Source organism: Amblyomma maculatum, chromosome 10, assembly GCF_055883805.1.
Source record: "Amblyomma maculatum isolate TAMU_Amacu chromosome 10, ASM5588380v1, whole genome shotgun sequence".
NCBI lineage: Eukaryota > Metazoa > Arthropoda > Arachnida > Ixodida > Ixodidae > Amblyomma > Amblyomma maculatum.
This window is the reverse complement of record NC_139353.1, coordinates 166,881,684-166,902,114: the sequence shown is the minus strand read 5'-3', so window position 1 is coordinate 166,902,114 and position 20,431 is coordinate 166,881,684. Positions and strand designations below refer to the sequence as shown.

The 20,431-nt window shown below is 44.4% G+C and overlaps 1 protein-coding gene across 5 annotated transcripts in view; it reads left to right on the top strand.

Annotated features, from left to right (window-relative positions):
• Nucleotides 1-19,572, top strand: part of LOC146177871 (E3 ubiquitin-protein ligase UHRF1-like) — a 209,499-nt gene extending 189,927 nt beyond the window's left edge. For all 5 annotated transcript variants that reach the window (XM_084580625.1, XM_084580626.1, XM_084580623.1 and 2 more), the window contains 2 exons: nt 11,839-12,080; nt 18,945-19,572. In XM_084580625.1, coding sequence (XP_084436751.1) covers nt 11,839-12,080; nt 18,945-19,091 — 389 coding nt within the window. In that variant the 3' untranslated portion in view covers nt 19,092-19,572. The remainder of the gene's footprint in view (nt 1-11,838; nt 12,081-18,944) is intronic.
• Nucleotides 19,573-20,431: the final 859 nt, after the last annotated feature.

Sequence of the window (20,431 nt, the reverse complement as noted above, 5' to 3'; positions counted from 1 at the left end):
TAGCATTAAACATTGCCAGGGTCAGTTTCCAATGGCGGCCTGTCCAGCGGAGCCAGGCTTTCTTAGCACCCCCTGCTGCGTCACAGGTCTGACCGCCGCCGTGGTCAGTTGTTCCGCAGCCGCTGGTGACTGAGGGCCGGGGTTTTATGGAGCTTATCATTGGAGGTTGTGGCCAATTACTGCACCAGGGTGGCCAACTCTGTTCTGGGTGAGGGAGTGCGTTGCCGGAGGTGTTCACCGGCATCAGATAGATAGATAGATGTATATTTTAATGGCAACAGGAGATGTCTGCCTGGTGGTAAGCCTAGCATGCTACTCCTGATGAGGGTTGAGGGATGAGGGTGACAGATTGTGGGAGGGGAAGGGGAAATAAATGAGAAAAAAAGAGAATCGGTGTCGCACACTTTCACAAGCACATAAGCACACACAGATGAGTTTTAAAGGGTATTGATCAACCCTGTGTCCTTAAGAAAAGTTAACTTTCACACGCACATAATCACACACAGATGAGTTTTAAAGGGTATTAATCAACCCTGTGTCCTTCAGAAAAGTTAGTAAGGCCTTGGTAGCTCGCGCAGCAGACGATCCGTCGCACCAAGGACCCAGGACATGTTCAAGGCGCAAGGCTGTTTCTTTAGGTAAGCTTAAATTATTGCGCAGTGTCCTGCGATGTGCAGTAAACCGTTGACAGGATGTTACCAAATGTTCAAAATTTTCACACACATCACATGTAGAGCACAGAGGCCTGTTCGCTATGCCTATTTTATGTAGGAAGTAGTTTGTGTATGACACATTTAGGCGGATTCTGTGTAGACAGTTTCGATGCCACCTGTTCAAATTGTGAGGAATTCGAAAGACGCAAGTGGGATCTATTCGTTGTAGAGGTCGATATTGATGGTTCGGGTCACACCACAGAGAGCGTTGCAATCGCCACGATTCAGTTGCTACAAGTCTTGCTGCATCTCTTCGTGAGAATGGTATTGAAATTGTCCTTGTGGAATCTTTTAGTTCTTTTTCAGCTGCGTCTGCGAGGTCGTTGCCCGCGATGCCGCAGTGAGCAGGTAACCACTGTAGCACAATGCTGTGACTCAGGTCATAGGCCTCTGTGTGTAGCTCATTTATGTCAATGACGAGCTCTTCCTGAATTCTTGATGATTTAAGCAATTGTAGTGCAGCGCGACAATCGCTGAAGATAACCCATGCTGCAGGGCGTTGTTGTAGAATATATATAATTGCTTCTCTCAGAGCTGCTAACTCAGTAGCCACAGCTGAAGTGCGATGACTGAGTGTTGCCGAGATTGTGGTGTGCATTGATGGTATCCACACGCCGATGGATGAAGAAATAGCTGTGACAGAGCCATCAGTATAGATGTGGCAATGATGACTGTAGCGTGCACAGATGTGCTCAAGGGCGAAGTATTTAAGTGCGGGTCCTGGGGTGTGGGCTTTTCTTTTGATGCCAGGTATAGTTGTCGAAATTTGCCATGAAGCAAACCTCCATGGTGGGAAAGATGACAGTACTGCATGTTGATATTGCGCAGGCAGTAGATTGGAGAGTGATGTCAAGCTTTGCTCTGAAAACGGGTGGGTAGGTTCACGTGCAAAGCGCAGCTGGACGCGAAGCAGCTCCTGCGGTATCAGCACGGTTACAGATAGACGTCTGCTCTCCGCCAGAGTGCCCACTGTGGAAGTGTTTTTTGGAAGACCAAGGCACACTCTCAAAGCTTTGGCCTGCATGGCTTCAAGTAGTTTAATGCTTGACTGCGAGAGGCCTTGAAGAACAGGGAGGCTATAACGCAGAAGACCTTCACAAAGTGCTCCATAAAGCCGTAATAAGGAATCGGTAGAGCAGCCTCTTCTGGTCGTTGAGAGCATACGGAATATAGATACGTATGAAGAGAGTTTGGTCTTAAGTTGTTGAACGTGTGGTGACCATGAAAGAGACCTATCAAAGGTCACACCTAGAAATTTTTGATGGTTGACATACGGTATAGGACTGCCAGCAACTTTCAGTACATAACGGGAGAGATCACGTCGTGAAAATGAAATTGCTGCGCACTTTTCTGGAGATATAACAAGACCTCGCTTGTTTAAAAATAATGCAATGCCAACTATTGCTTTTTGTAGCTGAGCATGCACAATGCGCCTGTTTCTTCCGGAGCACCATATGCAGATGTCATCTGCGTAGAGGGAGATTTGAACAGTAGGTGGCAAGGACCTGTCCAAACCAAGAAGAGATATATTGAAGAGGGTTGGACTTAAAATCCCTCCCTGAGGAACGCCACGAGACACATGATGTAAGGACGTGTCACCTTGATCCGTTGACATGTAAATGGTCCTATCCCGAAGATAGTCAGAAAGCCAGTTATACATTCGTCCAGCAATGCCAATTGAACGCAAGGCTGAATGAATCGCCTCGTGCGTGACATTATCAAATGCTCCTTTAACGTCAAGAAAAACACCAATAATTAGAGACCGCTCAGCTTTGCTGCGCCTGACACAGTTGGCAAGAGCTATAACATTATCAATACTGCTTCGGCCTTTTCGGAAGCCAGACATTGATGGAGGGTAAATTCCCCTATTCGTCAAGTCCCAGGTAAGGCGTGAATGAACCATTTTTTCCATCAATTTCCCGACACAGCTTAGCAGTGCAATAGGACGATAAGCGTTTAGATCTATTGATGGCTTACCAGGTTTAAGAACGGGTATTACGCGCGCAGTCTTCCAGCTCTCTACAAGGCTGCCAGCTATCCAAGAGTTGTTATAGATGGTAAGCAGCTGAGTTTTGACTTTTCTTCCAAGACGCGACAGCGAAGTGTAGCTAACATGGTCAGGCCCTGGGCAAGATCTTTTGTTGGTAACTGCTAGCGCAGCTTGAAGTTCTTCCATAGTGAACAGTTCGTCTAGGAAAGAAGTGTTGGGCGACGGGACAGAGGTGGGGAGCACATTTTGTAGTGAAGGAGCTGCTAATGGAGCAATCATCTTTGAACAGAAAGTCTCTGCTACATGAAGACAAGTAGTATTGGCATTTAGAGCCACGCACTCGAAAGGATGTAGTTGTGAAGGCTGACTTCTTAAGCTTCGTACAATACTCCACACTTTAGATAGTGGCTTTCTAGGATCTAATTTTGCACAAAAAGATGTCCATTTCCTTCTGTCTAGCTTGTCCAAATGGCGTTGAACGTGTTTTTGTGCTCGCCTAGAAGTGCGGATATCGTCTCTAGAAAGTGTCTTGCGCGCTCGTCTTTCTGCTCTGCGACGTATTGCTCGAAGTTTTTCATATTCGGCGTCAACTGCTGAGTACACCTTTGGCAGGTGGAGGACTCTCGTGTGCAATGTTTGAGCATGTGCTACTGCAGCAATGAAGGAGTCATAACTTAAGTTCGACAGATCCTGCTTTTCTACGGCATCAGCGAAAGCGTCCCAGTTTGTGTAGCGAACTTTATGCCGCTGAGAGGCGAGAGAAAAGCCACAAACCTCAATATATGTAGGTAGGTGATCGCTGCCATGAGTCTCAATGTCTACAGACCAGGTTGTTGAAGCTGACAGATCAGCAGAGATCATGGAGATATCAAGAGCACTGGACCGTGCTCCTTGATAGTAAGTTGCTTGGCCGTCGTTGAGAAATAATAAATTGTTGGAAAGTGCGAAGTCGAATAGCTGCCGGCCTCTGGCTGTCGATCTGACGCCTCCCTAAGCAGGATGATGTGCGTTGAAATCTCCCGTTATAATGTGTGGCACAGGGGTACTTCACATGATATCTTGTAGGCGTTCAATATTGAAATTAGCACGAGGTGGTATGTAGGCAGCAATTACTGTAAACTGCATGTTCATGCACTTTAAAGTGGCTGCAACGTACTCATTATGTGGATCAGTTGGTATGGGATGCTGGATGAAGTTGACGTCTTTCCGGATAGCCAGAAGAACTTTACTGAGGTCTGTACCAGTTGTTGATTGCAGTACTGTGTAGCCTGAGAGACGGATTGTAGTATTAAGCCGAGATTCTGATATAGCAATTATAGGGAAACGATGCTTGAAGACGAAGTGTCGAAAGTCAGAGAGACGGGGGTGGAGGCTGCAGGCATTCCATTGAAAGATGGTGGCCTTATTTCGGATGGCTTGCACGCTGGGTGGAGCAGACGACTGTTTGTCTGCTACCGCCATTGTGCCAGGAGGGGAGATATGAAATCAAGAATTGTAAGGATGGCTTTCGCCACCGGCGAGGAGAGTGGTATAAGAAAAGCACGAACAGCCTCAACAAGTGAGCACAGTTGGGAACTAGAAATGTCAGAGTTTCTGCGAATAGAGGTTTCGCATGAGCGGTTCCGGGATGCACTCCTCGAATGAGGCTGCTGTACAGTAATTTTTTGTGGGCTTGGTACAGATGGTTGTTGAACCTCTGATTGTTGTGGAAGAGGAGGAAATTCAACCACGTCATCAATTCTAGGATGAGCATCATCATGTTTCTGTGACTGTCCTTGTGATTTCTTTCCCGTCAATTGTTTTTTTCTGTGATGACTACTCCTGATTTGATTTTGGTCAATTAAAGCAGCTTTTGCTGACTTGTAGTCGGTATTGTTGGATATCTTGTACTTATAGATTAGTTTCTCCTTTTGGTAGGCAGTGCAGCTAGAAAACGTTGCCTCATGCTGCTTTCCGCAGTTGGGACAAATGGGGATGTCACTTGGGCAGGTGGTACGGTCATGATTTCCCCCACAGCGTGGGCAGCGCAAGGCTAGTCGGCAAGCTGTAGTCACATGACCGAAGCGCTGACATCTACCACATTGTCGTGGTTTTTGGATGTATTCATGCACACGGTATCTTGTATATCCAAGAATAACGTATTCTGGCGCAGATTCTGTCACAAACACAATGCGGATATTTTCGGAATTTCCCAGACGGCGCACCGATTTTATTGGAACTCTCTGTAATAGTGCCGAGTAGATATCTTCTTGAGAAAGATCCAGGGGCACACCCTTGATTACTCCTACGCCACAGTTGTTTGGTCGGGGCTCGTATGCTTGCACTGCAATTCCTGCTATTGATCGTATTTGTAAAAGGCTTCAGTAGCGACCGCGGTTCGGGTGCCAACTGCCAGAAGATTAAGCTGCTCGTTGGGGCGAACTTGAAGGACGGCATCTGGACCCAGAGATTCAAATGCTTGCCTCATTGCCAGCGGATTAAAGCGAGTAATACGATATCCGATATCTACTGGTTTTATGATTACTGTGAGGTTGCACTTGGGCGCTTTAGAAGCGTTAGTTGCGTCGACACTGAAATTCGACCGCCTCGAGCTGCGGCGACGCTTCGATGGCACTTGAATAAATTTGTCTGGCTCTTGAGCAGACTTCGCCGCAGCATCTATACAGGTAATGGCAGACGAAGTATCTGAGCTATCAGGAAAATCATCCTGACCTGTAGGCATCAGCCGATCCCAGCTTGCGGTGGAAGGACCAGATGCGTGTTGTAGATGAGCATCAGAGGGTGAGAGTCCTGAAGTACCTGGTGATGACAGGTGACCGCATGATACACAGGTTGGGATGACGGGTGGTGATTGCAGAGCTGGCACAGTCTGCTGAGGTAGGCCTGACGTGATGCCAGAAGAACACTCAGGTGATGATCCAGGGTGCGGCACCGGTGGAGCCGCACCCGCCGCTGATAACATGTCAGGATCTTGCAATATAGGCTATTTGGGATATATATATCGAGTATTAAATGGAAAATCAAACAGATTTCGCAGAGACGAGCAGGCAGCCTGACAGCTCCCTGACTTCTTCGTCTTCCTCCACCACCGGCATCAGGTCGCACCCCAAACCTGTATATGCAATTCCATCGACACGCGGATTTCTTTTTTTTTTTCTCTCTCTCTTTGCGCGGCACCGGGATTTGAGCCCCGGTCCTCTTGCATGCGAGGCGGATGTTCTACCGCTACGCCACCGCTGCATCCTGTATACGCAGTGCCTGGTGTCATCGACGGTACCGGAAGCATGGAAGAATGCAAACATTATCCTCATTCACAAGAAAGGGGACTCTAAGGACCTTAAAAATTACAGACCAATCAGCTTACTGTCTGTTACGTATAAGGTATTTACTAAGGTAATCGTAATAGAATCAGGACAAACTTAGACTGCAATCAAGCAAAGGATCAAGCAGGGTTTCGGAAACGGTACTCTACTATCGATCATATCCATACCATCAATCAGGTGATAGAAAAATGCTCGGAATATAACCAGCGCTTATACATAGCATTCATTGATTACGAAAAAGCATTTGACTCAGTTGAAACCTCGACGGTGATGCAGGCATTGCGAAATCAGGGGGTAGACGAGCCGTACGTGAAAGTGCTGGAAGATATATATAGTGGCTGCACAGCAACCATAGTTCTACATAAAGAAAGCAACAAAATTCCCATAAAGAAAGGTGTTAGGCAAGGAGACACAATCTCCCCAGTACTATTCACAGCTTGTTTAGAGGAAGTATTCAGAGACTTGGAATGGGAGCAGTTAGGGATAAGGGTAGATGGAGAATACCTCAGTAATCTGCGATTTGCTGATGACATTGCCTTGCTAAGCAACTCGGGGGATGAACTGCAAATAATGATTGATGACCTAGACAGAAAAAGTAGAAAGGTAGGCTTGAAAATCAATATGCTGAAGACTAAAGTAATGTTCAAGAGCCTCGGGAAAGAACAGCAGTTTACATTAGGTAGCGAAATACTGGAAGTAGTAGGCGAATATGTCTACTTAGGACAGGTAGTAACCGCAGATCCCGACCACGAAAAGGAAATAACAAGAAGAATAAGATTGGGATGGAGCGCATTTGGCAAGCACTCGCAGATTATGACTAGCAGCTTACCGGTATAGCTCAAGAGGAAAGTATACAACAGTTGCATCTTGCCTGTACTCACCTATGGGGCTGAAACGTGGAGGCTAACCAAGAGAGTTCTACTTAAGTTGAGGACAACCCAGAGGGCTATGGAACGAAAAATGGTAGGGTTAACATTAAGAGACAGAAAGCGTGCAGAGTGGGTCAGAGAAATAACTCAAGTTAACGACATTCTAGTGGAAATTAAGAAGAAGAAATGGACATGGGCAGGCACATGTAGTGCGAAGAGAGGATAACCGATGGTCGCTGAGGGTAAGAAACTGGATTCTAAGGGAAGGTAAGCGTAGCAGGGGGCGGCAGAAAGTTAGGTGGGCTGATGAGATTAAGAAGTTCGCAGGGGTCAAGTGGATGCAGCTAGCACAGAACCGGGTTAAGTGGAGAAATATGGGAGAGGCCTTCGCCCTGCAGTGGGTATAATCAGGCTGATGATGATGATGATGATGCGAGGAAAAAAAATTATATTTTCGACGCCCAATGTTGGGGGTGCGAGCAATATGCGCGTAAATGCGGTACTAGTCGTGGCTAGGCTTACTCAACTGTTTCGCACTGAAGCCACAGCGGAGGGCACCTAAAAGTGATCATCGCTATAGTGAAGTGTCTACTCATGGAACTGCTTACCGTGAACTCAACTGTCTCACAGTAGAAGAAAGGCGTAAATTCGGTGATGCCCTAGCAGTGGAGCTACAGCGCGGTATCGGATCAACTGCGCCGTACAAGCTGCTGGTGCTGCAATGCTGTGAGGAGAAATTTCATTGCAGTCATCGCTCCTTCGAAAAGCTCATTATGGTTTGGCGATCGTTCTTAATGATTCCTGCATTAAGAAGAAATGGGCATGTGCAGGAAATGTAGTGCGAAGAGAGGATAACCGATGGTCTCTTAGGGTAACAAACTGGATTCCAAGGGAAGGAAATCGTAGCAGGGGGGTGGAAGAAAATTAGGTGGGTGGATGATGAGATTAAAGGTTCACAGTGACATTCGTCAGGCCTCTAATTCCAGCCAACCTCTAGGTTCTTTGCACCGTTCCAACGTCAGTTCAAAAAGAATTACAAAAATTGGCGCGCAGAAACGACAGTTATTTGGTTAATAAAATTCTAAATACAAGAAAAAAAAGAACAGCACATGTGAGCCGGTGTGAGAGGGAGCCTCACTCCGATTTCGCTCGCCCAGCACTCGACTTGGGTGGAACCTGGGAGAAACGCAGCTTTCTGTTAACATATCGGGAGGTATCCACCATGGTTGCCTGTCCAATTCAACCTGTAGCTGCGCTTTTTGGCAGCGTCGTTACCATGGTAATGACACTGCAAAGCTGTGCTATGAGGACCGGCTTCTCCGTCTGCCCAAAAGATAGCCTAGCCCACCAGATGTTGTTCCACACCATCTTTGCGGGAGTATCTACGAGGTGGATCCGACCATCAGCAACTCTGCATCGCTGTTTTGGTGTTCTGCCGGCGTCCATTGCTGCTGCTGCCGCAGATCTCTCGAGCACTATTTATGCGAAAGTTCAAGAACAAGTGCGAAAGGCAGAGATGGAGGAACAGCGTACAGGAGCTAAGACGAAGCCTACCCTGTGCCTGTACAGGGGCAGCAAGGAGGTCATCAGCCGGGAACGTCTATATGACAACTATATGCTAGCAGAAGCACGCTGCGGACTCGGGTGTGGCGAACGCGCTTCACGAGCGATCTCGAAAGTACTTGGGCCTTCTGTGGAGCGTCGGCAGAAATGATCAGCCACGTGATTTCAGACTGTTCAGTGATTTTGCCGAGACTCGAACGTTGTCAGCTGCCTTGGGATCTGAGGGCTTGTTGACAACACCGTATTTACCCGAGTTTACAGTACCTGTCTTTACAAGAGCTTCAAGAACACACGCGGAAATAAAACACCTTTTATTTGTAACACCTTGTAACTTGAAGAACATTTGATTATAAAATCTAAAGTGCATGCTTAACCAATCAGCGAAGCAGCGCCGAAACGAGAAGGAAACGTCATATCAGTCAACGAACTTCGCCGTCGTGTTTCGCTCACATCGGTACCAAAACATTGATTATTGAAGCACATTAAAATATAAGGCAATATGATCAGTAATATGCGATTTCCTGATGACATTGCCTTGCTAAGTAACTCAGGAGATGAGCTGCAAAGAACGATTGATGACCTAGACAGGCAAAGTAAAAAGGTAGGCTTGAAAATCAATGTGCAGAAGTCTAAGGTAATCTTCAACAGCCTCGGGAAGGAACAGCAGTCTACGTTAGGTAGCAAAGCACTGGAAGTAGTTGGCGAATGTCTACTTAGGACAGGTAGTAACCGCAGATCCGAACCATGAAAAAGAATAAGATTGGGATTGAGCGCATTTGGCAAGCACTCGCAGATCATGACTAGCAGCTTACTGGTATCGCTCAAGTGGAATTTATACACCAGTTGCATCTTACCTGTACTCACCTATGGGACTGAAACGTGGAGGCTAACCAAGAGGGTAACGACTTAGTTGAAGACAACGCAGAGGGCTATGGAACGAAAAAGGGTAGGGGTAACATTAAGAGACAGGAAGCGTGCAAAGTGGGTCAGAGAAATAACTCAAGTTATCGACATTCTAGTGGAAATTAAGAAGAAGAAATGGACATGGGCAGGACATGTAGTGCGAAGAGAGGATAACCGATGGTCACTTAGGGCAACAAACTGGACTCCAAGGGAAGGAAAGCGTAGCAGGGGCGGCAGAAAGTTAGGTGGGCGGATGAGGTTAACAAGTTCGCAGGGGTCAAGTGGATGCAGCTACCATAGGACCGGGTTAATTGGAGGAATACGGGAGAGGCCTTCGCTCTACAGTGGGTATAGTCAGGATGATGATGACGATATTCAGGTGCATATTATTTATGAGATCAACCAATTTTAGCTAGCTTTTTTTGAGAGCGGAGCCAGGAATCTGCTGTGTTGGTGCCAACAGACTGCAACAGGTGTGATTGATGCTGCTCCAACATCTAGACAGATTTTGTTGGCCGCCCATGTGCTGAATGCAGTTGCTACGGGTTTAGCTGGTAGCGAGAGTAGAAGCTTCCACTTTTGTGATGCCATTTGGATTATTTCATATAATTTAGAAATTTGCCACATGTGCAGTAGTATTATAATGCTTGTAGTTCTTTCATAGCTTTGTAGTTTATTTTGGGTGTATATTCCTTCCAAGTCTCTGTTGTTGAGATTAACATATCTCCTTGGTGATCGTAGGTGAATGAGTTCCTCTAACTCATTCAATACCTAATATCATTTTCATTGAATGCCATTATCATATGGCAGCAAACAAATGTAACGGATGTCATTCGACGCGAATGGTATTTAATCTGCAATTTGGCACGGGTATTAGTTTGCCATTTCCCTTTAATGCCCTTGAAGAGCAGCATCCGAATGTCAAGCAAACGGACGTACCCGTGCTTTGTCAAAAAGTGGGACAGCATAACAGACTGCAGAGAGCGCATGCCTTGTGAACATGCACATATATTGCCGCCCATTTCTCACCACAATTTTTGTCATAAGCCAATGCAAAAAAGTTTTGGTGCTCATGTGGTAACGATAGAGAATTGGCTCATTATACAGTATGCGTACCGGGGCCCGAAATGCTGTAATTCCATTTGAAGCGATGATACAAAAAATGAAAAATTCGGGATGCTGAGTTTATCGACGATCTTGAAATGTTGAGTTCTCACGTTGAAGATGACAAATTTATAGCACATCGTCGAATATTCATTCTTACTTATTATGCAGAACCAAGAAGTTCTGCATTGATGAAGGATTGAGGCATTTATTGGATAATGAATCCGATAGCGCCGAATTTTTTTTCGGTGTCGAACTTGAGGCTGGAATGACTAACGCGTTCTCAGCGAGGAAAGCAAATTTTGGGTAAAATGGCTTCTTTGCATCTCCAAAAGTGTGCTAGCTCTAAATCTAAACAAGTGGTTGAGCCCATCTGCTTGATCATTGATTGAAGATCTGTTCATGGCGAGGAGGCATGGTTCGACACCGGGAAAGAACTCAGAAGCTTTCGTGTGGGAAGGACACGAAAAATGCTGTGCATTCTAAACGCTTATTGCACCATCGCCGTATTTTCGCTTTCATGAAGGTTAGATGTTCTTGGGATCGGGGTGTCCGGCCCGGCCCGCCCGAGAAAAATATACCTTGGTCTGGGCCCAGCCCGAGCACAAGGAGGAGGGCTTCTTAGCGGCCCAAGCCTGGCCTGTGGGCCTTGCCGGGTATGGAATTTCAGCCCGTTTGAGCCCATACAGAGCTCTAGCTTAGAAGGATTTGGATGTAGTACAAGCCACACAGTGTGGCTCAAAAGCGGATCCCCTGGGTTCCAAACTGTTGACAAAGACTGTATGTAGTTGGCCATCTTTTTGCTGCAGAATGTGGTGTGATAGTGATACGTCGTCATCATCAGCTGGACTATACCCACTGCAGAGCGAAAGCCTCTTCCATACTCCTCCAATTAAACTGGTCCTGTACTAGCTGTATCCACTTGACCCCTGCGAACTTCTAAACCTCATCTTCCCACCTAACTTTCTGCCGCCCCCTGCTACGTTTTCCTTCCCTTAGAATCCAGTTTGTTACCCTGAACGACCATTGGTTATCCTCTCTTCGCATTACATGTACTGCCCATGCCCATTTCTTCTTGATTTCCACTAGAATGTCATTAACTGGAGTTATTTCTCTGACCCACTCTGTGCGCTTCATATCTCTTAATGTTACACCTACCAATTGTGGTTCCATAGCCCCCTGCGTTGTCCTCAACTTAAGTAGAACCCTTTTTGCTAGCCTCATGTTTCAGCCTCATATGTGAGTACAGGTATAGTGCAACTGTTGCATACTTTCCTCTTGAGCGATACAGGTATCCATGTGTTGAAACAGGCCAGTACGGCTGAACCTGTCAAGTTGCTGTGTTGAAAGAGTTGCCATGTTGTGTCTTGCAGTCAGCTCGAGTGATGGTGCCAGCCCCAAGAAGCGTTGCACCACCTGGACCCTGGAGCCGTTGGTGCGCCAGGTGATAGACGCCGATAAGTGCAATGAGCACCTGTGGAGCGAGTGCCTGGCGGCGGTGACCAAGGGCCGTGTGGCTTTCCTCGACAGAGTCCAGGAGGTCTTCACGTGCGTCTGTTGCCAGGAGCTGGCCTGCGAGCCAGTCACCACGCCCTGCGGACACACCCTGTGCAAGGTGAGGCCCTGTCACGTGGGCACATTCTCAATCTCTTCCATTTGTGAAGATCAAAACAGCTGCGGTCTATGTCAATCGGAGGCAGAATCTGGACTGATGGGCTTTCTCCAATGCGCTCGGATGCTGTACAGGGTCTTGAATATTTGAGGCCTTGGTTTTAAAAAAATACTATGCAAAATCAATTGCACTGTTCGAGCTGAACTAGCGTTCACAAAGTAGGAAAATGTGATCTACGTTATTTGATAAGTGATTCAACATCAATACTTGCATAGATTTTCCAGAATCAACAAAAAACTGTTCTCGGCGGCGTGCACAATTTTCGCAGAAGAGAGTCGAAAAGATGCTTTGACATGGTGCGCCATCTGTCAAGCAGCGAGGCAAGCGCCATCCTGGCCGTTGGGGCACTTGCCTCGCTGCTTGACAGATGGCGCACCATGTCAAAGCATCTTTTCGACTCTCTTCTGCGAAAATTGTGCACGATGCCGAGAGCAGTTTCTCGTCGATTCTGGAAAATATATGCAAGTATCGATGTTGAATCACTTATCAAATAACGTAGACTACATTTTACCACTTTGTGAACGCCATTTCAGCTTGAACAGTGCAGTAGATTTCGCATTGGATGTTTTAAAACAGTGGATGCAGCTAGCACAGAACCGGGTTAAGTGGAGACAAATGGGAGAGGCCTTCGCCCTGCAGTGGATATAGTCAGGCTGATGATGATGATGATATTTTTAAAACCCAGGCCTCAAATATTCAAGACCCGTAGAACTGGTCAGAATGTTCAGGGCATGCATTGTTTTGCTTGTCGACGGCTGGACTTCGTTGAAGATGCGACGATAATCATTGTCATTGCTGCTCGAAATTTCGAGTTGCTCACTATTTTATCGATTAAGTGCAGCTCACAGGTCCCAAGGTTGTCGTCCGCGGTGATAAATCGCCTGCAGAACACTCGACGCCAAGCCTGTCCCAGTCTCGTCGCACTCCTGCGACATGGTCGCCACAGATTCCATGACATCACATTTGTACGAGACACGATCCCACACCATTGCAATAAAATGCAGAGCATCTAAAAGACTAATCTGGAGGTTGTGGTTCTCGCATTCAAGCTTTGCCAAAAAATGACGCACGAGAAATCGCTTAAAATAATGCTTGGCGTTCCGTGTGATCCCGGCATCTGTTAGTAGTTTTGGGAAGAAAAACCAGCTTCACACCCTGCAGTGTCACTTGGGTGTGGTGCATTGATCCAGGAGCAGGTCATTTTGCTGTATTCTGCTTTTAAGCGGGGACATCGCTCTTAAAACTATTTTTCCTAATTTTTGACTAAATTTGATAAAACCTGGTATTCTGATTCAGTTTCTTGCACTGATTTCAAATATAATTATTTTCCCAGTTGGCCAATTAGTTGAAAATATAAACTAAATATTTGTTCATAATTTGCAGATACAATGAAAAAATAACTGCACCATAAAAAATTCACATGAACACTTTGCAAGGTACTTGAAAGAATAGGAAATACAGTGTTAGGAGCACTTTTTTGATATAGCAAATATTAGCGATGTTACAGCAGTTCAAAGACCACTGTTCCAAATGTGGGTGCCCTCCTGTAGGATTTAGAGCAAAATTTAAAACTTTGAACTGCTATAACATCGCTAATATTTGTTATATCAAAAAAGTGCTCCTAATATTGTATTCATTATGCTTTCTAGTATCTAGCAATGTGTCCATCTTGACTTTTTGTAGTGCGGTTATTTTTAATTTTTTCTGCAAATTATGAACAATTAATTTCATTATCTCTTGAACTAATTGGCCAATTGGAAAAATAGTTACATATTTGAAATTAGTGCAAGAAACTGAATCAGAATACCAGGTTTCATCAAATTTAGTCAAAAATTCGAAAAGTAACTTTAAGAGCCATGTCCCCCCTTAAAACAATGTTCTTCATAGCCTCGAAACCTGTGCAAGATGCTGAGGAGCCACACATGCTTTTTTGTCCTCCTGCCTTGTGTGCATGCCATATGAGGCAGCATTCCTGGAGGATATCCAAACTCATCTCAAACTCATTTCAATGACAATGCAAGTAACTGCAATGGGATCATGCATTATGCAGGTAAGAGGATGTTGGCCTTAGGCTGCATGGATTTGTGCACTTGGTGAGCTACCTGTCTTACCGCCCGCTATCCATACCACTGTTACGTATTTTACCACTTACTTACTGGTACCTGCCCATGGGTCAGAAAACAAGGAAGAAAAAAAGTTCAAATTAAATTGTGTTGCACACAAGGAGCTAAGAAACACAAAATGGAAGGTGTAGTATTAAGAGACAGGAAGCTTGCTAAATGGCTCTGGAAACAAATGCGAGTTAATGACAGCCTAGTCAAGAATTAAAAAGAAATATGAGCATCAGCAGGTAATCTTGTGCAAAGACAAAGTAATTAGGGGTGTGCGAATATGGAAATTTTCCGATACGATTATGAGAAGAAAAAGATGTCTTCAAATATCAAATATCAAGGAAAAGCAGACAGAAAATGAAAAAATATCAAACATTGTTCACCTTTTATATTTTAGAAGTCACATGATATTTGCAAATACAGTCGAACCTCGCAATAAAGAACATGGATATAGCGAATTATTGGATAAAACGAACTAAAATCAAAGTTTGGTTGGTCTATGGTTTATTTCTATGAGAGTTCTTTCTGTATAACGAAGAAAAATTTCAAAATTTGACGCTAGATTGGTTATAACGAAGGAGTTTTTTTGCATTAAAACGTCAAAAAATACGTAAAAGATCCGGGAAAAAATATCAACATCGAGATTGTTTAATCAATCGAATCGGCCACTGCAGAAGTGTGTTTAAATCGCCCGCACGTTCGCGTTGCACGTCATTTAGCGGCGACAATAAACACTACCCTCAACGGCTTATCGCCTTCGAGATCACAGCCCCGTGTGCGGTGATTTTGGAGGTCATAAACGGCTGTGCCAGAACTCAGGCGGCGCCACTGAAGTGTATTGAAATCGCCCACACGTTTACGTGCCTTTTACCTATTTTTTAATGAAAAACTTGTGTGTTTTTGCACCTTTGTGTTGCCCTTATTGGTGCGCATTTTGTTTCGCTTTATTAGCAAACTTATTTACAGGGATTTGGGCGCGCACTTTTATAACGAATATCGGATATAATGAACTATGTTCGCGCCCCCGTGCTAGTTCGTTGTAATGAAGTTTGACTGTAAAACTAAATTAGAATTTATGCTGAAAAATCCAGTATAAATGTTATACACGAGTCCGTATGCCTTTTAGTAACTCAGCCGTCAGCAAACTGGAAAAAATTGTCCGAATTAGCCAAACGCTCAAATGACTGAATGAGCCTGGAGAAAGTGCCGAAAACCATTTGCGTCACTGTAATTGTATCTGATGATTTTGTGCACAGTCGGGAAGGCCCTCTTCACAAAATTCTCTATCACATTTTAAAGTGATTTCAAAATGGTTCATTGTATTTGATAGTTTTCAAGTAATTTGGAAAGTTCCAAATTTCATGTTTTCAAATATTTTTTATTTATTTCATACTGCACATCATTGTACAGATCCAAGCAGAACAAATACACAAGCAGATATTACAAATACAAAGGAACAAAATAAACAAAATGAAACGTGCAGCTTGACTATGCTCTGTCAGTCATTGTGCTGGAAGATTCCACTCTGCTATGGTACGTGGGAAAAAGGAAAATTTAAATGTGTCAGTTCGAGCAAAGTATGGAGTAAGGGCATCGGGATGATGGTGACGTGTCACAAACTTGGTGACACGTGTGTCAACCAACCGTCCGTTGCTCTATTCCCACAAGAGCTTACGTATTTCAATCGGGGACGGTTTCGATAGTTGCTGTTTGATATCAGGACCATGATTTTGTCGCAATTGAATTTTCTTATGCACTTTGGCATTTGGTTATTAGTCAGCTCATGAGTCTGTCTCGCCTTTCTATACATTCCGTCCGTTTGAGCTTGTTTCTTCCTTCCATTCGACATGTAGGGCGTGTAGTTAAAAAGGATACGTAGGGTGCAGGATCAAGCGCCAACTTGTTATTTATGAGCAGGGAAAGGAATTCTCGACGGATATTTTTTCTTTGTGTCTCAAGGGGTTGGATATTGTTAATATTCATTAACGCAGATGGGGAATGAAACGGCGAAAACTTAAAACAAATAAATCATCTTACGGCTTTTCTTTGAATTCTTTCAAGTTTTTTAACATCGGTTTTAGTATAAGGATCCCACACCATGCATGCACACTCGAGCTTAGGCCTGAATAATGAATTATAGGTGATTAATTTATCTTCAGCTGGAGCTTTCGAAAGTTTGTTTTGCAGAAAACCTAGCTTGATGAAATGCGGACAAGCAGATATTCGTAACATGTGAATTCCAGGACAGGTTGTTAGGTAATGTTACACCTAGGTATTTAAAACTGGAAACTTCATGTAATGGTGAGTTCCCAAGGTAATACCTGAAAAGAAATACATTTTTTTTACATGTCACGCGAAGGAAATTGCTCATTTCTTTATTTAATGTATTTACTCGCATAATGCTTGCACTTTTTTTCGCGGAAAATTGATGCCAATTTGGGGGGGTGCGATAATTATGCGGGGAAGATTTTCGAGCAAATGTTTTGGAGCGCTAAAGGCAAATTTAAATAAGTGCGAATCGAGATTCTTAGGTCAGCTATTGTAGATATAACCAAAACATTACTTTCGAGCAGAACTTACCCTTGTTATAAAAGTTCAGGGTCGCCAAAAGCACGAACTGCTAAAGCGCTTTATTTACCGCACGCAGCCTCATCATCACTCCCGACGTTCCGTGATAAAATGCTCACAACAGACCATACAGTTCTACTTTTTTATCAGAGACTTGATCCGAGTTCGTATCGGCACTGCAATTGTTGTCTCCAGTAGCGCATTACACTGAACTCGTTGACGTCGAAGTGCCTGCTGGCAGCGCGGTTGCTGTGCTGCAGCCCATACTCGAAAGCTTTCAGCTTAAAAGCAGCTGTATAACCTGCATACTGCCCCATCGCGATGCAGCACCAACAACACAGTAGACAGTGAAACAAAGCAAGTAACACGGACGGAACGAAAGAACAACGACAACGAGACGCGGAGACATCTCGCAAAGTGGCGAAGACTACGAGCATCATGGAGGTAAAAAAAAAAAAGGCGAGCATAACCGATGATGATGATCTACCCAAGCACTCTATCGCCGCCTGGTAGCGCGTGCACACGAGGCCAGCTAGGTTCAGTAGCGCTCCAAAGATGGCGCTTGTTACTACTTGCAGACGACTCTCGCGGTGGTAATATTGGTGGTGCAATGATTATGTGAGGGAAAAAAGTTCAGATTTTTTACTCACAATGTTGGGGGTGCTAGCATTATGCGAGTAAATACGGTATGACCATGCCCCATTTCTGGCACCATGCAAGGACATTAGAGAAACCTCAAGCTCAATTAGAGCATCTAATATCCTGGTACAGCACGCAGTCATCTGCAAACAAACGAATCTCCATTCCAGGAACTGTTTCAACAATATCATTAATATAAATAAGAAATATTAAAGGCCCGAGTACACTCCCTTGTGGCACTCCAGAAGTGACTGCAAGACCGTCCGATTCCTCTCCATTAATTGATACATACTGTTTGCGGTTTGTTAAATAATCTGAAATCCAAGTAACCAACATGTCAGGAAGGCCAATTGCTTTAAGTTTTAAAATTAATTTGTCATGAGAGACTTTTTCAAATGCTTTGCTGAAATCTAGGAATATTAGATCAACTTGACCATTACTGTCTGGGGCAAATGCAAGCGAGTGAATGATTGCTATTAATTGGTTTACTGTCGAATATTCTTTATGAAAACCATGCTGAAATTTAGATAGAACAGAGTGCAGATTTAAGAATTCATTTATGCGATTGGCAACAACGTGCTCAACTAATTTACAACACGAAGAAATTAGGGACATAGGGCGGTAGTTAGCCAAGAGCAAACGATTCTGTTGGGTACAGGGACAACTCGGGCAGTCTTCCAGTCATCTGGCAACTTTTCAGTGTGCAAGGATGTTTTAAACAGTACACACAAGAACTTTACCAATGGTTCTGCATATCGCCGTAGGGAGATGTTTGGAATGTTGTCGGGGCCACATGTTTTGTTGGTTTTCAAGTTCAGAAGCATAGAACAAGAAGAAACAAAATTTACTTCTGCGTCGTTAAACTGTGCGGCTGAAGGGGTATATGAAATAGATTTTAAAAATACGCTTTCAAAGTTAGTGTTAAAATGCTGCGCAATGGCTCTCTGGTCAGTAATTATGGAATTGTTGACTGATATCTTAGACAAAACGGCCTTTTTTCCGCTTATATAATCCCAGAACTTTTCTGGTGCGTTCTTTAAAAAGTTTGGTAATGACGGCGTGAAAATACTAATTTTTTAAAACACGGATTGATTGCGCGAGAGTCTCCTGTAATTTTACGCCAAGTTGCAATTGTTTCTTTAATCATTTTATTTTTCGCTTCTGGTGTATGATATCGCGTGTTATCCAGGGTGTCTGTTAACTTTGAATAATAAAGTTGAATAATTTGTTTTTGAAATATTGGATTTCTGGACACTGCTAAGGGTAAAAAACTGGATTCCAAGGGATAGCAAGAGTAGCAGGGGGCGGCAGAAAGTTAGGTGGGTGCATGAGGTTAAGAAGTTCGCAGGGGGTCAAATGGATGCAGCTAGCACAGGACCGGGTTAAGTAGAGGAATACGGGAGAGACCCTTCACTGGCTATAGTCCAGCTGATGATGAGGAAGTGAAACCCACTATTGGAAATATTCACAAAAGCTTTTTCTCTTGCAGAGCTGTCTGCAGCGTTCCTTCAAGGCTGAGGTGTTTAGCTGCCCTACGTGTCGTCAGGAGCTGGGCGACAAGTTCACTTTGGTGGGCAACAAGTCCCTGCGGACGGCACTGCAGCAACTGTTCCCAGGCTACGAGAACGGTCGATAAGCTCCTGGGAGGGTGTTGTGTGGGTGTTGTGGCTGCATCAACTCCAGCTCCTGGGAAGGTGTTATATGGGTGTTGTGGCTGCATCAACTCCAGCTACAAGGAGCACAGGATGTGCTTACTGTTCAGTGCCTGTAAGAGAAGTCTTAAGGACAGAAACTGCCTCTGATGGCCAAAGTGCTTAGTGTATCCAGGTGAATTTTAACTATTTTTACTGATCTTCTATTATGATTTAGAGGAAATTAGTTAGGTGCTCAATTGTTTTGCCTTTTGGTTGCTTGTGTTGAAAATCATGTCAGTGTACCTTTGCATGTTGGAGGAAATTCAGTGCCATCTTGGCTTGCACTTTTGTATGTTCACTGTCATATGTCATAGCAACCCTATTTTTTTTTTGTGTCTTGAAAATCATGTTGCCTGTGTACTGCTGTGATTTATAGAATTATTAAAATGCTCTGTCATTTTGCACTTTTGTGTGGGTTGTCTTTGTTAAATATCATGTTTTTAGTAGCAGCGTACAAATATTGAAATTTTCAAATATGAATCGAATATGAATATAAGGAAAAATTGCCTTCGAATACCGAGTCAAATAATGAATTTATTTATTTATTTACAGATGCGTAGTTATTCTGTAGGGTCACTGACCACTTGTCAAAATAGAAGACGTTTCGGAACACCTACGGGTTCCTTGTTCACAATGAAGAACGGGGCGATAGAAGAGGCGCTTAAATAGCTTTAAAAAGGCGATGTAATGATTTTGCGTAAGCCGGGGGAAGGTTTCCCTTTGTTCTGTTGATAGCGTTTGCCGTTGACTGGATAATCAAAGATTCCAGGTGCAGTCGTGCTGACAGGTTTCTTTCGGTAGCGACGATTTCCACGTCATCCCAAGCAATTTCGTAGCCTTCCTTTTGCGCATGCTCTGCCACAGCGTTTGACGCTGTCCGGCTCTTGGCGACATCATTGCGGTGCTCTTTTAGTCGCCTGGGCAGATTTTCAGTCTCGCCGATGTAGACAGAGCTGCAATCGTCACACGGTATCTTATATATGATACCCGGGAACGTATGGGCTCCGGCTGGGAATGCTTTTCGATCTGTCGTTTGGTTATGCTTTGAATAAACTTTTTTGGATATCCGTTCTTTTGCAGGTTTGTTGTTATAACTTCCAATTCCTGTTTGAGCATATGCTCATCGGAACACGTGCGTACTGCCCGGTTTACGAGTGATGCTACTACTGAGCGTTTGTGAGCTAATGGGTGCACCGATTTGAAGTCGAGGTACCTTCCTGAGTGGGTGGGCTTTCTGTAGACGCTAAACTTTAGGCTGGACGGCGAGCGTGTCACTAGGGCA